Source organism: Stigmatopora nigra, chromosome 9, assembly GCF_051989575.1.
Source record: "Stigmatopora nigra isolate UIUO_SnigA chromosome 9, RoL_Snig_1.1, whole genome shotgun sequence".
Taxonomy (NCBI): Eukaryota; Metazoa; Chordata; class Actinopteri; order Syngnathiformes; family Syngnathidae; genus Stigmatopora; species Stigmatopora nigra.
The window spans coordinates 13,522,357-13,543,232 of NC_135516.1; the positions used below are offsets into that span (position 1 = coordinate 13,522,357).

The following is a 20,876-nucleotide window of genomic DNA, read 5'->3' on the forward strand; positions in this document are numbered from 1 at the left end:
ATTGGTACGCAGGCGCCCTCTGGTGGTGACTTTAAAAATCACGCAAACATTTATAGATAGAATACAAACATGAGACTTAGGAGGACCTTTAAGTCTTTATAGGTCAAGTTACTATTCATGGGGTGATTTGAAAAAAAAATGTTAGTAACAATTCTTAATGATTGTATTTTTTAAATAAGATAAGCAAATACAGTGTTAATAAAAGCCCAATTAAATAAATACAAATCATTGTATACATTATACTCCTTTATACCTAGAATTTGAATTTGTTTCTCCAAATTTCTACCAAAGTACTACACTGAAATCCCACGAGATTGTACTCAAGCGTAACACACGTCCTCCACTCATTGTTCTTCTTCCTGGTGCCGCTTTTCCTCACCGACAAGTACGCGCAATTTCCACGAAAAGCCTGACGTTTCCTGCCCAAACGCTTCCCAAACTTTTCGCCCTCGACCTCTACCCTAAATCAAAACGGATGGTTATATTATTATCTATATGTAAAATCTTGATTCGAATTTTAGCATAAAAACAAACAAGTCGACCCAAATAATTTACTCTCACGGGCCAACATTGGCCCCTGCGCCACCACTTTGACACCCATAGGCCTTAACCAAAGCATATTAGCATACCAACTTTTTCGTTTAAAAAGTTACAAAAAATATTTGTCTACGTCATTCTATGGGATTTTCCCACAAAAAAAGCATACGATGAAAATAGTCACAAAAATAAAATAAAAAAAACCTGATTGACCGCTAAGCCAATTAAAGAGATAGACACCAGGTTGGAAAACATAACAAAAACATAACAGAAGAAGAGCTGAGATGTCTTTTTCCATCTCCTCCCTCCCCCGTGTGGGATCACGAAAAAGTCACCTTCCGGTTTGCGACAATACTTTTTTGGCCGTTTTCCCGGAGCTGACACGGATGGAAAAACCACAAAAAAAGGATTCAATTTAAGGGATGTTCATCGGTTGTAAAACGGCACGTAACGTTGATCTGAGCAACGATAGCAAGAAGAAGGAAAACTTGTTTCAATCTTACGCTATTGTCAATTTCTAATGTTGAAATACAATACTTTGACATTTTATGACATGTATACAGTAAGGATTTAAAAAATATATATATATAGTTTACTCACCACAATTCAAATGCCAAATTTGTCACTGCCAGGCCTTCCAGGCAAAATAAACTGGAATAACAATGAATTATTATTATTAAAATTATTTCCTTCAATAACTGTAAGTGTATTTTTTCTCATATTTTCTTTTTTTTTAGATTATGTCCAAAATTAAACATTGAAATCAATTGAATTGACCCCCCCCCCCCCCAAATCGAAACCACAAATACAATCCTATAACAAATAGGTGTCAAAGTAGCGGCCCGGGGGCCAAATCTGGCCCACCACATTATTTTGTGTGGCCAGGGAAAGTAAATCACGAGTGCCGACTTTCATTTTTAGGATCAAATTCAAATAAAAAGTATAGATGTATATTAAATTTCCTTATGTTACTCCTTTTAAATCAATAATAGTCATTTTTTATCATTTTTTTCATTTTTTCTTTCAAAAATCATTTTGTAAAATCAAAAAATACATTTAAAAAAAGCTCAAATACACATTGTTTCAGATCTATAAAAAACTGACTATTCAGGGATTCTAATCCAGTCCTTTTAATCCATTTATTTTAAAAAATCTAAATATTATATCTAAAATAGTCAACGTAAAATCAAGTTGATTTAAAGTTACCCGCGAACCAACCCTTGCTGACCCCCTAGCTTTCCATTCTTGTATATACACATCCAATCCAATATTAAGAATGTTGTCCCAACATGCTGATGCGAGAGAAGCGGCAGCTGCTGAAGGTGTTAATCTGAGAGATAATTCTTATAATATTCCTAATAAGATTTAAGATTAAAACCATGACCTCTCTTCAACCTCAGCCTGATTATATTTCTCCTTTGATACAAATAGTACCTTCCAAGTATACATTAAATTTCCTGGAATGCGTGCGTGGGGCCTCACGGGCTTGAGGGGGTCAAAGTGGGGCTATTGTGATGCTAACTTGCTGTCACAGCGCATTTCCCGCGTGGGTTTTTGATGAGGCCGTGGCTAAAAAAACGTACGTATCCATCACCCTTGTATTTTTCCACCGGCGGCAGGAAGGGGAAAGGGGCGCGAACTTGGGGAATTAAGCGTCAACCTTTATTGTTCTCGCATCGGTACGGGAGGACGCGAAGACGGCGTTCCCATGATCCGGATGCGCGTGGCGCTCATGACTTCCCTGGTGACCTTTTTTGACCTTGGGAGATAAGGTGTGGAAAAATGCAGGGTGTCCAATTTGATCAAATCCTTCCGCTTTTATTCGGGAAACACGGGATCGGATGGAGGTTAAAAGATTGAATTGAATGGATTGCTTTTGTTGACATTATATGAGGAGAATGAGATTTAGTGATGATTTCATGTGGGCCGGATGGACCATTTTAGATATAATATTTTGATTTTTTTTAATATAAATGGATTAAAAGAACTGGATTAAAAGCCATGATTTTTAATATATTCTTAGATTTTACTCAATGACTTTTGAACTAAAAACAGAAAAAATATATACAAAAATGACAATTATTGATTCAAAAGAGGGAAAATCAAGAAATTTAATACAATTTCCCGGGCCACACACAATGATGTGGTGGGCCAGATTTGGCCCTCGGGCCGCCACTTTGACACCTGTAATGTAAAGTATTTAAAAGTCACTTGTTGCTAGGCAGATATGAAAATAGAAAATATGAATAGCTGTAATTAATTTGGTTTTTTTTGTTTACATTTATATTAGAAAGTGGTCTGAAAACTGGGGCATTATGCCAAATTACAGCCCAACATTTTAATAATTTAATAATTATGTATATAATTAAATTAGTGTCACCTGTGCTGTACATATGGCAGGATTGATTTCACAATTACTTAAAAGTTATATGATATAGCGTGTGAATCGTGTTTAAAGCATGCAATAATGTGTCTTATGCGTACAAAAGCGTGTTTTTTGGTATAAGTTCATAATTATGTTGCACTTGTTATTTGTTTGTAACACACGCGGTTGTCCACGATGCTGCAGCAACTTCTGATTGGGTTCTTACTGTCCAATTATGACAAAAGCTGGGAACAACGTGCTTGAAGTAGCGTGATAATGTCAACATACGTTAAACATAAATATAAAATATCAATGTTAAGTACTTACATGTTGATGTGGACGCTGTGTTGTCATATTTTTCATTTTCTGCTCAGATGAGAAATCTGTCATAATTCAAATTACATGCGTTCGTGAACGCGGAAGAGACGCATGGTTTTACTTGAATGCGATTGGACAACAAAAAGACTACCCGAATTTGCCTTGCATCGCGACTTCTGATTGGTTGAGAGTGGAGTTAACATTATGTTGCGTTCAAGGAATCGGAACTTCACTCTAACGCCGTTCCCGATAGGCAATAAAAAAATAGAACTTTATGAACAAAAACAATTAAAGAAAAAATGAAAATAATCCCAACTTTCTCTCGAAAAACTTCACTATCAATTCATTCGTTTTTATTTTTTTGTTATAAAGTAAAACACAAACAAGGCAGAATCAATAAGTGCTCAAAACGCAAACTTCCCTTGAACACAAACCCAACCAGAAGCATTTAAATTGTACAATAAACCTTTAATAAATAGCTTCATTAGTTTCCCATATTTACATTGTAACCACCTCGACGTAAATGTCGCCAATACCTGTTTTCTTGGCTAATTTTAGGCACACAGAGAAAGGGCTAGAATGGGTGGGTTTCACTTCTTGTTTTGTTGTACTACGTTCTAATGTGCAACCAAAACCACCCTACAAGAAAAATAGGGGTAACAGAGGGGAAAGGGGGAGGAGCTTCCAAAAAATTCTGTCCTTTCAGGTCACTTTTATACAGTCTCCTCAGACTGATCAATTTACACTGAGTATCTCCAAATATACATTTTGGTCCAGTATATGATTTTAAAAACAAACAACCAAAAAATTGGCATAAAACACCTTACATACACAAAAAAAAATGTATGTCAGGTTGCACCAAACACCGTAATGTCTGTAATATGGCCGACACAATACAGGTTTCAAACCCTGCTGCACAGTTTGATTTGAACCATTCCACATTATGAATATGTATTTTTTTAAACAAAAAAAATGTCACTAACCAAAGTGAAATGCTTGTGAAGTGAAAGAAGATGGACATCCCATTTTTATATACCCCTCCTAAAAACAATGTTTTAAAAGGCTATACATATTTATCAAGATAAAAATAATCGTCTTAAATCAGCAGCAAAAAAAGAAAAACAATTCAGACAAAACACAAAAAAAAGCAAATTAAAAAAATGGCACAAACGTTAAACAAGATTGGCGAGTGACATGAAATGCACTTTGAAACTTACACAGACACAAAAACAATCGAGATTAATGGAGCTTATGAGGACATGGAGCTGTAAAATATGATATTTTTTTGTGTATTTGTGAGGGGGGGGTTCACCATTTTGGGATTTTTTGGGTTTAGAAACAGTGTATGGAAATACTTCAATAAACTTGGTACATTTTAGGTTTACAGATGTGGAAAAATATAACCTGCGATGTACATAAAAAGGGTGGAAAAGGTTGAAAACAGACCACAAAAGAGAGAAAAATGGGGTTTTGAAGGAAGTCAGGTTAATCTAGACATGGGGGTTGTGTAGTGGGACAAAAGGGGAAACCCGATGAAAAAAAAATGGGGCCGAAAAGGCAACGACAACAAGTTTTGGAGGCTCCGATGGGAGCAACACGGTCGGATTACAGTGCCTTCTCAGACCGTGGTCGTCATACAGGTTACGTAATAACCATTTACATATATCTATGTATATATCTATATATATATTTGTCTTAAGTCACTTCAAGGCAACATTTGTTGAATTAAAAGAAAAAGGGAAAATAATGACTCACGTTTTTTGTTTGTTTATGTGTATGTAAAGCAAATGAAAGGAAAAGTAGGGTTGCAAAATTCCTCAAAAAAGTCAGGGTAGAGATGGTAATTTTTTGGAGAAAATTCCTAAAAGGTGGGCAATTTAAATCAAAATGGGGGAAAAGTTTTTTTGGGAGAATTTTGATTAAAACAAGTAGATTTGAACTACCTGAATGTTTTTTGTTGTTTTTTGGGGCATTTGCAATGCAACTTTGACCATTTTTGAATGAAAAAAATGGCTTTATCTTGTTTATTTTTAAATAACTTGAAAAAAATCGAACTAAATATTCATCTTTTTGTTCTAAAACGTTAAAAACTTGAAATTAAACATTCACATCTATACCAAATATCTCCAAAATACCCTCAAATTAATTTTTTAGCTGCTACGGACATATTTTCACGGGTATTTTTTAACCATTTTCACCCATTAGCGACCCCATTATAGTTAAAAAAAAGGACAAAGAAGAGAACATTAAACTGACGCTTATGATCTCTACAGTGGTCTGCTTTCTCGCCCCCCCCCCCCCCCCCCCCCCCAACTCGGTATTTCCTCCCGACTGGCAGCATGTGACGAGTTAGTAACAGATTGAAACCCGGGCGCCACTCCAACACGCTCACAGTCAGTCGCAAAAAAAAAAGGGGAAAAAAAAAAAAAACGAGTTCAAAATATGGTCCAATGTTATACGCTGCTGTCCTCCAGCAGAGGTTCTTTCCCCTCGGCCCCGCTGCCCTGTGGGCTGTGCGAGTGGCTCTGGGCGCCATTGCTGTGCTTTTTGTAAGCGCCGGGCCCTGTGTGCTCGGGAATGAACAGCGCCACCAACAGGGAGAGCAGCACTGAGCAGGCGCCAAAAAGGAAAGGGGGGCCTGGAATGATGGAGCTCTGGAAGGCGGGCAGTGGGCCAAACAAAAACATAAAAAGAGGCAAAATGATCATAAATAAACTGTTGAAACTAAAAGAATGCATTTAACAAGACTAAAATATTAATTATAGACTTTGATTATGCCTTACAAAAGGTGATTTTTTAAAAATGTATTTATTAGATATATTAGGAGGGGTGGGCAATTTGGCAAAAAGACCTTATGATATTTTTTTAAAATGTTATTTATCTTTTTAAATTATATAATCCTGACATCCATTTTTATGAAGTTTTTTCTTGTCTAAGTTGTTATTAATACTGAACACTTATCTCATAAAATACATTTTTAAAATTAATTCCAAAAAAGTGTTTTTGAGAGGCTTCTATTTCGCTCATAAAATAAATACATTTTCAAAATGAATGCCAAAAAAATGTTTGAGAGGCTTGATTTTGTAGCAAAATTTTGATCGAAATATGTAAACATAAATGCAATACATTTTTTTGACATTTTCGCAACATGTAAACTAAACACATGACCTTCATTCAGGCCACTTGAAAAGTTTCCCTCACAATTTCTTAGTATTTAAATGAGTGCCCTTTAAAAGTGTCATATTTCGCCATTTTTTCCCTTCCCCTCGACTCACCTCATCCGTAGGGTTGGCCATGTTAGGTTTCCCGCCTTTCTCCGAGGCGTCCGTGTTGGTCAGCTCCACGTGAAAAAGGTAGAAGACGAAACCGTAGAGCGCCGGGCCCAAGCCGTTGCACAGTCCCCGGATCCCCGTGATCATGCCCTGTACCACGCCTGCGGGAGGAGACAACCAATAAAACGGGGGTCTACATTTGCCTCGCGGCGTTCCGTAAACGACGAATGGCTCGCCTTGTTGATCCGGGTCGGCGTTGCGGGACACGATGGCGCTGATGGCGGGGAAGGTGATGCTGGACATGGCGGCCACGGCACCGGCGGCCCACATCATCCTGCCACACAGTAACAATAGTTCTCATATGACCTTAAATATATCCCTCAACCAAAGTGATGACATGCACTGAATTATGCAAGGCTTCCGCCTGGTGGCACAAACTGGTACTACATCAACATAGCTAGGTGAATGATATTCAATCTAGATGAGAACTATTGGGGAGGTTAAATTTAATGTTGACGTTATTATTGATCCTATCATTATTGTAACAATATTATTTGACATTTTCAAGTCTATTTTATTTTAAATTATCCTGTTTAAAGCATATTGGTTCTAAGGAATTAGTATACCAAAGTGACCGGACGTTTGGTCGCCGGTCTTTTAGTCGATCAGTACTGTTTAATAGCCAAGTACTGTTTAATATCCAAGTACTGTTGAATATCCAAGTACTGTTGACTATCCAAGTACTGTTGAATATCCAAGTACTGGTTAATATCCAAGTACTGGTTAATATCCAAGTACTGGTTAATATCCAAGTACTGGTTAATATCCAAGTATTGTTGAATATCCAAGTACTGTTGAATATCCAAGTACTGTTTAATATAGAAGTACTGCTTAATATCCAAGTACTGCTTAATATCCAAGTACTGCTTAATATCTAAGTACAGCTTAATATCCAAGTACTGTTTAATATCCAAGTACTGTTTAATATCTAAGTACTGTTTACGAGCTAATAAAAGAAAAAGACTTACCAGGGCTGCGAGCCAAAGCCATACCAGGCTAGCTGGAGAATCTGGAAGCCGAGACCCAGCAGGATGGTGTTCTTGTTCCCGATGGAACGCATTAGGATGCCCAGGACCAGCGTCTAGACGTGACGTGAAGGCACGGGAGAACATTTGAGCCCACCCCATTCGTCAAAAAAAATACCTTTACAGTCGACTGTATGTGGCACCTGAGCTAATATGGAGAGGATCCCCACAACGGCGATGAAGGCAGCTACCGTCTCTTGGGAGAAGCGGATGACCTGTCGATTGTTGACAAAAAATACATCAAAAGGTGTCCCGGCAAATTCCACAGTTGTGCTTCAAATTGACATGCAGGGCACGAAATGAATAACATGATGGGATGTTGAGTTCAAGACAGGTTCTACCGGTTTAACTGACAGTTAGAAATGTCACCTGATGCGCTATTGCGTCCGTACAAGAATTGAGCGAGCGACCCGTAGACTGGGTGGTGTCGGCCGATGTGTTTACCTGTCTGAGATAGAGGAAGAAGCTGGAGTACTGGCCCGCCTCGGGGAGGTAGGAGAGAAAAACCGTGATGCAGATGAGCAGCACTGTGGAGTCTTGGCCCACTTTGCGCAGGGACTGAAAAAGAAGCACAACACCATTACAGGATTAGCTGAAATTAAACAAACACTTTGCACCCCCTTTTTAAAATAACCGACACAGTCTATCCCAGGGTTGAGCAAACTTTTGGGCTCGGGGGCCACATTGACTTTAAAAATTTGACAGATGGGCCGAGTCAGCACAAGATACGATAACATATAAAAAAGTGCATCTGTTAACAGTACATATGAAACATAAACAGAAAAAAGGACTCAAGTATTAACATATTCATCACTCATTAAAGTAAAGAGTATAAAGTACAAAGTCAAGTCAAAAGGAAGGTATTAAGAAATATTAAAATGTCATTTAAAATAAGATAGAAGGGCTGTAAAACACAGAAAAAAATAAGAGTGGACAGAGCTACTGCCACTGGCTTCCACAGGACGCCACCATCTTGGGGGAAAAATTAATAAATGAAAAATAAATGGAAAAAAAATTGTTGGACAACGTGGGCGGGCCGGATTAAAAAGTCTAACGGGCCAGATGTGGCCCGCGGGCCGTATTTTGGTCTATCCTGAAATTTGTTGGAAAAAAAATGATCACATTGTCAATCATGTATTCCTCTCATAAATAGTAATAATGTTCCAAACGCATTCTTTTTTAAGTAAGCTTGTGAAAAAATCTAAATTAGCCTAAATAGCAAAACATTTTACAACAGTTGCTTACGTACAAATACAAAAGTACATCATTCATCAACGATGGCATCCATTAGCAAATTACACGCCTTATGCAGTTTCAGGTTTGTCGTATACGAACGCCGATCCCAAACATGTACGTCAGTCTTTTTTGTTTTGTTTGTCGTCATAAAGATTCTAGGCATAGGTTGACTCACGGCAAAGGGATCCGCCTGTTCCCACGAGATGGGCGCGCCCCACGACGCCGGCCTCATCTTCTCGGGCAGCGACTCGGGTACGGCCACCAGGATGAAGCAAATATCCAGCAACGCGATGGCAGTTGCCAAGATGACCACTAGGGTGTCACCATACGCCTCCGACAAGTAGGCGCCGATGGCCGGGCTGGTGACCAGACTGGCCGCAAACGTGGCTGACACCTGAAGAAAAAAAAGAGGGCGTGGCAAATACCCCCCATCAGAAAAAAAAAAATACCCAGACTCTTAGTGGAGTGTTTTGAAATTCTTCGACCTGTTTGTTTACTAGCTTGGGTTCAAGCCAAGTCATTTTCTTCCATTGGTAATAAATGGCTTGTCTGACTTTTATTAGTAACCTCAGCAGCGTCTTTTTAATTTTTTTTTTATACCTTTTATAGTTGAGGTGGTCTTCAAACTGCGGCTCTAGAGCCGAATGTGGCTCTATAATCCGAATATATTTGTTAATAAATCATTTTTTCAAGAAGATACCACCATGGATGGCTTACTTTAATATACCGTATTTTCACAAGTATAAGGCGCCGCATTATAAGGCGCACCCTCAATAAATGACATTGTTTCCATATATAAGGCGCACTGTATTATAAGGCGCACTGTCTATTTTGGAGAAAATTTTACTTTTAAGTGCACCTTATAGTCGTGAAAATACGGTAAAAGATATTATATGTCATGTACAGTGGGATCCCCTGACCAAGTTAGTTTATTGCAAAAGAAAAAAATTGTTATTAAAAGGAGAATTAATTGTATTATGCGATTTTGAACTAAATGCATGTTTTTTGTTTTTTTTATAACATGGCAGTTAATGTTTGCTGTAATATACTTCATTTGGAAACCAAAGAAAATTGATATTGCTAAATAATTCAGTGTTTTCTGTTACAGTTATTATATACAAGTTATTATATAATTATATGCGGGGGAAAAAAATGGACATTTATTTCCACAATATCCTCACCAAACCATACGCAGTGCTCCTCTCGTGCTCCTGCGTGATGTCGGCCACGTAGGCGAAGATGACGGAGAACGTGACGGCGAAGACCCCCGACATGGAGATGACGGCAAAGTACCACCTGGATGATGGAAAAGTCAGGTCAGATGGGGATGGGGCCATGAAGGAGGCGTGGCATGGCAGGCGACGTCCTGATTGGCTGACTCACCACGGGCTGATCTTCATCAGCGGGATGGGCGCGCACGTGAAGAAGACGGTGAGCAGCAGGAAGGATTTGCGCCCCCAAACGTCTGACAAGGCTCCGATGAGTGGGGCGCTGAGAAATGACAGTAGGCCCTTGGAAGAAGAACATAAAAATTTAATTAATATAGAAAGAATAGTAAAAGATATGAAAATACACAAAAAAAATTGCCAAATCCAATTTTGTCAACTATTAAAAGAACATTTTTTTAATAGTAGTAGTAGTAGTATTTCTCTAAAATAAGTACTCATGCTATTTAGTATTTGAGTCACAGATTAGATTATATTAGATTAAATTGTATTATATTTCTGTGTCTGTTATGTTTATATTATTATTTTTGGTGTAGTGTTTTTTTGTCTAATAATTGTATGTAATTTCCGAAAAGTTTGTGCAATTTTTTTTTTTTTTTAGAGGAAGGTCTGCTTCATGTTTGAAGCCATTTGTTATTATTATGTGCTCATTTCCTACCTTGACTCCATGGATGAGGCCATTCATCAGGAATGTGTGCTGGGGGAATGTCTGATGCAATACCTGCCACCCCCCCAAAAAAAAATACAGTTAAGGTTAAAAAACTTGAGATTACAGCATGACACAAATACAATAATGGGGCGAAAGTAGAAAGGAAGGGAGACCAAATCAATGGTGGTAAAGTTCCAAAGTCCAAACAAAGTTACGCATGCACATAAATTTGCTTGAACGCTGGTTGTTATCGTGACATGCAAGAAATCAAAATGTAGGACTGTAAAAGGCAATTTGCCAGGAACAAGCCATACAGACAGTGTAAACCACATCTGTCATAGTGGCGGTCTGGGGGCCAAATCTGGCTCGCTGCATCATTTTGTGTGGCCCGGGAAAGTAAATAATGAGTGCCAACTTTCTGTTTTAGGATCAAATTCAAATGAAGAGTATAGATGTAAGGGACCAAAAGACTGGCGGCCAAACGTCCGGGCGACCAAACGTACGGGTGACCAAACGTCCGGCGACCACCAACTCTGATTGCATTTCAAATTTTTTCCTCAAAACCACAAAATGAACAGTAGAAAACAGAATTTAACCTCATTTTAGGGGAATTGAAATGCAATTTAAAAAACCGAATTTCATAACAGAGCCCATTTTCCGACTTCCCCAATCATGACTTCAACAGTACGCGCACTGGGGGTGACGCAACACCCAATTGGATAACTTTTCCCAAGGCATACATACAGAATGGTGGGCTTACCGTGAGCATGGGAGTAGTGAGGAGACCCCAGGCAAAAAACTCCAGGAAGATGACCACCACGGCATGGTAGACGCTGGGCTCGCCAATTCCCTGAGGCTGCAAAAGCGGAAGAAAAATGTCATTTTATCCTTTTCACAATTTCATTTTCAAAAAAAAAACATGGCTATCCATTTTACAGTTCAACGCTTAACGGTTCCACAAGACGCAATCAGCTATTTTCACTAATGTGTGTGCCAGCCTCCTGTTGATGGTTGTTGCAGCATCCACATTAAATAATAATAGGCTGCTTTGTGGGTTATAATAGAAGCCTCCACTGGTGGGACAATAAGCATTATGGGATGCCAGGGCCCCACTGGAAGGGAGCCACGTCATTTTTCAGTTGTTGTAAACATGCCACGGATCTGAAAAATGGCTTTCGGAATATATTTAAAGTATATATTCAAGGTGGTTAGGTTAAAAAGGTCAATTCAAAAATACTATGCAAAACTTTCATGGGATTTTAGGAGAAATTTTGGTTATCGTGGCTAAACTCTTACATGAACTGTGTCATTTTAATTGTTATTATTGTTGTTATTATATATAGGAGTTTAACTGTAGCTTGTACAATTTACAGATCTAATTTTAAAACAAATAAACTGATGTTAGCCTTTTATTTTGAAGGAGTTAAAGTGGTTTTATTTCAACTGCAACTTTAACAAAATGTATTTTTATCCTCTTTCAATTCAAAAAACTTTAAAAACAGACTCCTTATTGCACTTAACCTAAACATTTATTGATTTACATTAATTTTTATAGCAGTCTTTACGGTACAAAACATAAACTCGGCCAATAAAATAGCTTTTCAGCTAAATTGCTAAGCGAGTGCATTAAGTTTAAGTATTAGGTTGGTAGGCATTAAGGAAGGTAACAAAATACTTCCCAATATTACTTCAGAATGTTGATATTCTAAAATATATATCATAAAAAAATTGGATTCATAAACTTGTTTCTGTCTTTCACACTGTTAGAAAACATTAATTATACAAACATGCAAACCAACAGCTTTCTGTTGCCATGCACGTTTTAAAATGGCAAATGGCAGCTAAATAAATTCGTCCAATTGAAATAATACACCATGACGTCATATTTGTTATAAACATATGTTAACATTAACAGTATTCTAAAATAAATGCACAATTCTGAATTGGCATTTTTTATATTAACTATTAAGGGTAACTATGAACCATTTTACAGTAGTTAATAATAGACAGTTTCTGACTAGAAATTCAGGTTGGATCACAGATGTAGAATCAAAGTTATATAAGTGGAGGAATAAAATTTATTATCCTGGCAAGAAACTCTGTCCTTGGCCAAGTACAAAATACATGCCAGTATACAAAATTACTATCATGTTTCAAATTGCCCAAATATTCCTCAGTTTAAAACACTTAGCAACATTTAGTTATAATTTATTCCTGAAATATTTATGGTATTCCCTTTCTGTTCAGATAATACAATTGCATAATAGACTCAATTAGCCAAGCTCTAATGGTTAGTAATCATTTTAATGTAACACTATGTTCCAAGCCAACTTTGACACCTGAAGATTAAAGTGGAAAAAAACTAGATGGTCACGTTTTATTTTTTCTTAATTTGACAATTGCGTAGATATAAATGATTTTTGGACGTGTTTTTCGAGTTTAATGAAACACGACGCGATTTTTAGAAGATTTTAGAAGCATTGACATATACACAAACACACACACTGACGATTGCAATAGCGTGCTAACGTCCACAAACACTTTGACTGGCAGGTTAAATTTTGTGAGTTTAAAGAAAAAAAGGAGAACTAGCCTCGCTTTGACAAAGTCTGAAAGCAATTGTTTTTGCTTCCGGGTGGAAATACCCACAACAGAAGCCGACATAACGTGTTTAAACCAAGGGTCTGCGTACATTGCTAGGCCCGCGAGCTAACCATTAGCTACCTAGCCGTGTCTCAACATCGCTGGATAACGGTTATAACAGCCAGCTTTGATAATAATTACCCAAACACAAAGCTAGACAAGAGTGTTTGGAAATAATAACTGACGTTTTTTTAGGAGCAAGGTACATTACCGGAAATGAATAAATATTTAACTCACACTTCCCCCATCTTTTATGATAATTTTCTTGGCCAGAAGAATGCTGCGGTTGAGCCGCTTCTTCTTCTTTTTCTCCCCCGTCATTGTTCGCTTATGCCCATCGTCGGTTGTTAGCAGGTCATCGTGGTGGAGCCTCAATAACAACAAAAGTCGAACGATTCAGCGATCTCGGTGGCTAAGCTCATTACATACACCAAGTCAAAGACAGATAGCAGCAAGCTAACTAAACGATGATTCCTCATCACCAACACAGCGACACCACCTCGCTTAGAGCCTTCTTCCGGAACCAAATATGGCCACGCCCCATGGCCATTTGCTGAATCCGTCAATTGGTGGGCTCAGCGAGGCCTTTTCTGATTGGCCGATTAGAGATCAGTCGTTTCAGAATGCTACATAGGACAATAATGGCGGGATTTCTATAGCCTGTGACGCATAGGAAATGACGTGTGTTGTAAATGTCAATTGAAGAATAATAAAGCCGATTTTTTAAATAGTATTTATGGAAATTCTTAATTTTAGTTATAGTGATCCCAATGGTTGAAGTTTATTTATAGTGTGTGTATTTATGAAAATTGTTTGTTTTCATTTGGGGGAAAATAGGTCAGTTTATATATAGCCTGCCATTGCCACTACCTCTCGTAATTAATCACTAACAAAATGGGTCGTAAGGTGACAGTTTATGCTTTCAGTAAAGTAAAATGATACCTCAAATGTCCACAAATCAATACACTGGTATTACGAGAGGACAATGATCTCCGGGAAAGCAAACAGTTAGAGTTTGTGATATCAACACTGACCTTTGGAAGCAATTGCAATCCAGATTCAAATGAACAATAGTTGGTGCCCAGAGTTTCATCTCAGATGAAACTCTGGGCACCAACAGATTCTGCCTTTTTTTTTCAGATCAAACATGGGATACACACATCCTAAATGTTACAAGCATTTAATCTAGTATTTTCTGAAACAGTCATTTAATTAGTCTGCATGTGAAAATGTCATAAATCCACGAATGTAGCCTTTTTTTACACATACACACGAATGGCAAAAAAAATTACAGGGTAACAATGGGGCATTTGGATCAGTCAAAGGAATAAAACAAGAATAACTGACAGAAATATGTACAATATAATTATTTTTGTACAGTAAAATCTTTTGTTTATATAGTCCAGTGTCATCCTGGTGGTGCATTATTAGTATATTTTGATAAAATATCTCAACACAGATGTGTCTTCAGGGGTCCATTCTTAATTTGAGGAAAATATGATGCAAATGTTTATTATTATTCATTTGCAGGATAAATTTGCTTGAAAGTTTTGAAGTGTAGCGACAATGTATTTGGTGACGTGCTGTTTTCTGGATTTTTCGATAGCAGCATTGACGGATGATTACTAAGTCTGAAGCACACCACCAAAACGTGCTAGCGTTAACTAGCCGTAGCTTCTTCCTCGTTCTTCCCCTCGGTTTCATCAATGTAAGGTATATCCAGATGGTCAAAACTACCACTACATGTTTTGTTTCCATCCACGTTGGGCGAGACGGATGCGGCAAAGCACTCGGGCTTGATGGTCATGTCGACCGTCGGCTTTGCACTTTCCTTTGCAGCCCCTTGAAGAGAATCAATGTCACATGATGCAAATTTCTCCTTTATAATTACTACAGGGGTGGGCAAACTTTTGGCCCCGGGGGCCACATTGACTTTAAAAATGTGACAGATGGGTGGGGTCAGCACAAGATACGATAACATATAAAAAAGTGCATTCGTTAACAGTACATATGAAATATAAATAGGAAAAAAGGACTAAAGTATTAACATACTCATTCAGAATTAAAGTCAAAAGTATAAAGTATAAAGTAAAAAGGAATGTATTAAGAAATTTTAAAATGTCATTTAAAAAAAAGATAGAAGGGCTGTAAAACACGAAAAACAAATAAAAGTGGACAGAGCTACTAGTAGCCACTGGCTTCCGCTTTGTACTTTATACTTTAAACTTTAATGAGTCATGAGTATGTTAATACTTGAGTACTTTTTTTCAGTTTATGTTTCACATGTACTGTTAACGGATGCACTTTTTTATATGTATCATATCTTGTGCTGACCTGGCCCATCTGTCACATTTTTGAAGTCAATGTGGGCCCCCCAGTCCCAAAAGTTTGCCCACCCCTGTTTTTACGACCTTGCCTCATTACTGACCATCCAAATCCAGACTGTTGAGCCGGTCATCCAGACTTTCGGTGCTCATGGAGGATGAAGAGTCCAGTATCTCATTGTCAGAGTTTTCCTGCTCCAGATCTGGCAACCTGCAAGCCAGGTCCAGCCTAGAAAAGAATTTGACAAAGATTTCAAATACTTGCCAGAAAAACAGCCAGCAAGTGATGACTTCTTACTTTTCCTGCTTAATGGAGCGGATTCTTTCAATGAGAGTCCTCTCCTCCGAATCTGTCTCGTCAGGAACTTCCAGTTCCACTTTTTCCACAATCTGCGGAGGCATTTATCATGTGACAACATAAGATTCAGTCAGCAAGATAGTTCTTACCGTGTTTTGTCTTTTCAGCTTCAGTTGATTGACAGCCAGGGCCTCGGCGTACTCCAGGTCTTGGATGTTCTGCAGTTTTTCCTTATAACGCCTGAACTGCTCCGAGATGAGGATCTCCACGCACCTGAATGTGAAAATGGAAAACAGAAAATATTTTTATATTTATTTTTCAATTTTACAAAATGCTTTTTGACCTAAAAACACAGAAAAAAAAATGGAATTATTGATTTCCCAAGAGTAAAATCAGGAAATATAATATACATCTATAATCTTCATTTAAATTTGATCCTAAAACAGAAAATTTACTTTCTTGGACCGGATAAAATGACGTGGCGGACCAGATTCTGGCCCCCGGGCCACCACTTTGACACCAGTTCCGAAAAGGAACACAACAGACTAAATATGCATATGTTACCATAAGGTTTTCAGATAACTATAGCCTAAAAAACAACAAAACAGTGTGTTTATGGTCAGAAAGACAAAATAAACAGTCGCAGACCAAGCCAAATGGTGAAAAAATATGCAAAATGTAGTTGGAAATACGATAAAAGTGTAAATGAAAAAAATATAGTGAAAAGCATGACTCACGTGGTTGTCTTGGCCACATCTCTCATCCCGATGAAAGGGTCATCCGAGTCTGGCGAGCGCAGGATACACGGCGCAAACACAATGGCGAGGGAACTTGATGTCATCTTGTTGGATTCTTCCTCTTTAGCCACTCTGAAAACCAAACACATACATTAAAACAGCTATTAACAAATGCGCTAAACTCCAATATTTTTTTTACCGGACAAGGTGGAAGATGAGCCTCTCCAGTGTGTTGTAATTGGCTAATGGAAGTTCATCCACCTTTTGGTACACGGCTCGTATTCTTTCGGCTCTCTCTGGGAACTCTGCAGAAGACAGTGAATCGAGACCACCTGTCAATCAATGTTTCCTCTAATTTTTGCATGTAAAACATGCTGTAAAACACAAAAAACATAAGAGTGGACAGAGCTACTGCCACTTAAACGGCGCCATCATGGGGAAAAGGGTAAAAAAACGAAGTTTGGATTTTATTTACTGCGCGCCAAATGTTAGCTGCTGCGCAGAGAAGAACAAAAAAAACATTGCCGTCAATCAAGTTTCTGAAGATTGTAAAGTACTTTTTTGTGGTGGATATGGACTCACCCACGGCATGGAGGAAGTCACTGTAGAGAGAAAAGGTCATGAGGGGGTCAGGTAGTTCTCGGAGCCAACGTTTCACCAGGCCTGTGATTGTGTGGATGGGGTAATTCTCCAGATTTGCAGCCTCGGGGTCTGAAATAGGAGTACAATGAGGATTCATGCAACCACGTTGTAATATTTGTTTTGGAGAACTATTTTGTCATGATTGACTACCAGAGAACACTTACTGTCAATCATGAAATGAATCAGTTATCATATGTGAATTTTATTAATAACATGTTAGCATTCATGGGGAAATTGTACATTGCGGTAATCCCTCGGTTATTGCGTCTTCACTACTATGATTCTTTTTCGCTATTTGTTATTTAGAGTATATATATATATTTTTTAGGTTAATAAAAATGTGAAAATCCATGCTGAAACTCATAAGTTGAAGCTACTTTTGATATTAGGACTCGGCACTAAAGAAAAATAATAATAAATACAATTAAAAAAAATGATAACAGGTTGACCCTACTTTGCAATTTTTCAATAGTCGCTTGCGGCCATGTTTGACCTAAATTAACCGCCATATTCCAAGAATTACTGTATTTTTTTTTCTCCATTTGCGCATTTTCTGTAATTTTGGCATTTGTCATAATTTTGGCATTTGTCATAATTTTGTATTCTTTATGATCATCATCATCATCCAAAACTTATATATTTCTCAATAGTTTTATACCCACGCAATTGTACTTCTATTCATATTGTCTATTCTTTATAAAGCGTGCTCTCACTTTTTTCACTACATTAGCTTGAGCCTATCCAAAAGTTTGCAAAATATTGACTACATTCTTACTTTAAGTCCTACAACATTGCGCAAGTCAAGATTTAAACAATGGAATAAGTCGCATTTTGAAGCTCTAAAGCTTTGTATGGCTCTTACCCAACTCCATGATTTGATGGAGCTCCCGGGCACGGCAGGCCGAGCCCGACTTGCGATAGATGCCTTCGGTGTAGAGGCCGTTCATCTCCACGTACATCAGCATCAGTTCCACCACCTTTGGCACTGGATTGGCCTTGCTGGTCAATACGCACACGTGGACCCCAAAGTGAAGACCGCCGGGAACGCTTTCATCCTGGTAAACACAATTATGACACCTATCATACATATATATATATATTTTTTTGTTATGGTGTCTTACCTGCTTGGCACAGCGCGTTGAACAATCAGTGATGATTTTGTTGAGGCATTTCTTGTGACAAATCAACTTGCATGCTGAAAAAATACAAAAGCAACAAACAGTTATTCTAATTGGAGTGAGCTCATTATCCAAAATATTAGCTAAAAAAATGTAGTTAACAATGTTTTATTGCCATTAATGACAAAAACAAATGACTAATTAAATCATTAGTTTTTTGGTTTGGTGGTTATACACATTTAACTGCATTTAATAACTTTTTTTAGCTAATTTTCCATTAAAAAAAATGTATCCATTATCTGTGCTATTCAGTAAAACCAACAGAAAGCGGAGATTAAGTATTTGGTGTCAAGATAATTCAAGAAAGAATAAAGGGATGACTATCAAATTTCCCTCAAAAATTTGATTGATTAAATTGAAGTTCACAGAGTTACATTTAATTTATATGTTGTATTTTGTCAAGATAACTATGTATACTCTTGTGTAAACATACAACTGCACATGTAGGCCTTCTCCATCCCCCAAATGTAAGAGCCGCACAGGTCACATGACTGCATGATGTTGACTTGATAGGTGCTGAAACGGTGGTCAAGTGGACCGTCAGGCTGTCAAAAACATCAAATCAAGTCACTCATTGTTCCAAATATATTTTTCCTCCTTAAAAACAATTGGCTTACGCATTTGTCCTTTTTCCTTCGCTTCTTTGTCGTCTTGGAAGCCTGAAAAAAACAAGAATATTTTACTATTCTATTTTAAGACGAATATGGAAGTGCGAGGTGGGCAGAAATGTCACCTTGGTGGGCTCGGAGTCCATCCTCTTGATCTCGCCTCTGATGAAGCCATCGAGCACTGATTGGAACAAGTTGACCACCAGCGATACTTCGTTCTTATTTTTGGGGCCGGCTAGTGAGCTGACTTTGTTCTGGTAGCCTTTCATCAGATCTTTGTAGCCGATCTGCGGCTTCTGTGGAGAGACCGAGAGTGCTTGATGGTTTTCATAAGAGAACCAGAGGAGAAGGTGCACGGTTGAGGGTGATTGGACGTTTGGTCGGCGATCAAATGGTGACAGAGAGTTTACTGTAGAAAACCAGCTCTCAAAATTATAACCATGAGAGAGTTCAATATCTAAAAGAGAGTTTAATATCTGAGAGAGGGAGTTTAATATCTAAGTACTGTTTAAGATCCAAGTACTGTTTAATATCTAAGTAAGGTTTAATATCTAAGAACTGGTTAATATCTAAGTACTGCAGTACTCAAATATTAACCAGTACTTAGATATTAACCATGGTTAATATCTAAGTACTGGTTAATATCTAAGTACTGTTTAGTATCTAAGTACTGTTTAATATCTAAGTACTGTTTAGTATCTAAGTACTGTTTAATATCTAAGTACTCTTTAACATCTAAGTACTCTTTAACATCCAAGTACTCTTTAATATCTAAGTACTCTTTAACATCTAAGTACTCTTTAATATCTAAGTACTCTTTAATATCTAAGTACTGTTTAATATCTAAGTATACTGTTTTATATCTAAGTACTGGTTAATATTTTGAAGTACTGTTTAATATCTAAGTACTGTTTCATATCTAAGTATACTGTTTTATATCTAAGTACTGTTTAATATCTAAGTAATGTTTAATATCTAAGTACAGTTGAAACCAGCTCTCAAAATTATATTCATGAGAGTTGAATATCTAAATATCTACCGTTTTCAACAGTACTTAGTTATTAAACAGTACCTAGATACTAAACAGTACTTAGATATTAAACTCTCATAAATATAATTTTGAGAGCTGGTTTCAACAGTCCTTAGATATTAAACTCTGTCTCATGAATATAATTTTGAGAGCTGGTTTCAACAGTAAACTCGCTGTCACCATTTGACCGGCGACCAAACGTCTGGCGACCAAACGTGCGGTCACGCCGTTTGAGTACCGACCTGGACGGAGAACATGCCTTTGATGGTCTCTCTGAACTGCATGGTGGCCGTGAGGAAGATGTTCTCCGTTGGGGACAGTTCTTTGATTCGTGTTCGCAAGTCGTTGACCTGAGGATTCTCAATATATTAGTTTAAGTGGATAATGTAAAAAAAACAACAACCTTAACTTACAACTGCCTACTTTTGAGTGCAATGTGAGTAAATATCATAAATACTAAATTGGGTTCAAATGTGCTGAGGTCTATATTTTATTGGTCCTCCTTACTTGGTTGCCGAGAAACTCGTCCAGGTTCCGCAGTTCTTTGGCGTCTTGGATTTCGCGCTCCAATGAAACATTCCAGCGCAAAACTCGCGTTCCCCGACTGATTTTGATGGTGGGGTTGCCTGCCGTCAGCGCCGAGTTCTGGGGGGTCATCTTGTACGAATGAGTCTTGGCGATTGGCAAGGTCACTACGAGGGAAAAAAAAAAAAAAACACATTTAAATT

The 20,876-nt window shown here is 37.8% G+C and overlaps 2 protein-coding genes across 2 annotated transcripts in view; both read right to left on the minus strand.

The window, feature by feature from the left end:
- Positions 1–5,524: 5,524 nt before the first annotated feature.
- On the minus strand, positions 5,525–13,864 carry slc71a1-2 (solute carrier family 71 member 1-2). Its single transcript, XM_077724531.1, has 12 exons — positions 13,569–13,864; positions 11,449–11,544; positions 10,698–10,760; positions 10,197–10,324; positions 9,995–10,109; positions 8,989–9,207; positions 8,022–8,135; positions 7,721–7,792; positions 7,521–7,633; positions 6,729–6,826; positions 6,496–6,653; positions 5,525–5,874 (listed from the first exon to the last, which is right to left on the minus strand). Exons 1-12 carry the CDS (start codon positions 13,650–13,652, stop codon positions 5,674–5,676), a joined length of 1,461 nt encoding a protein of 486 aa, XP_077580657.1. The 5' UTR covers positions 13,653–13,864; the 3' UTR covers positions 5,525–5,673.
- A 963-nt stretch (positions 13,865–14,827) lies between these two features.
- The window catches only part of LOC144201548 (myosin IXb), a 38,037-nt gene continuing 31,988 nt past the window's right edge, over positions 14,828–20,876 (minus strand). Inside the window, exons 30-43 of the mRNA XM_077724271.1 lie at positions 20,656–20,840; positions 20,391–20,498; positions 19,244–19,414; positions 19,128–19,169; positions 18,944–19,055; positions 18,454–18,527; positions 18,195–18,387; positions 17,273–17,401; positions 16,890–16,995; positions 16,691–16,822; positions 16,103–16,226; positions 15,954–16,045; positions 15,760–15,884; positions 14,828–15,173 (exon numbers count right to left, since the gene is read on the minus strand). Coding sequence (XP_077580397.1) covers positions 14,992–15,173; positions 15,760–15,884; positions 15,954–16,045; positions 16,103–16,226; positions 16,691–16,822; positions 16,890–16,995; positions 17,273–17,401; positions 18,195–18,387; positions 18,454–18,527; positions 18,944–19,055; positions 19,128–19,169; positions 19,244–19,414; positions 20,391–20,498; positions 20,656–20,840 — 1,775 coding nt within the window. The 3' untranslated portion in view covers positions 14,828–14,991. The remainder of the gene's footprint in view (positions 15,174–15,759; positions 15,885–15,953; positions 16,046–16,102; positions 16,227–16,690; positions 16,823–16,889; positions 16,996–17,272; positions 17,402–18,194; positions 18,388–18,453; positions 18,528–18,943; positions 19,056–19,127; positions 19,170–19,243; positions 19,415–20,390; positions 20,499–20,655; positions 20,841–20,876) is intronic.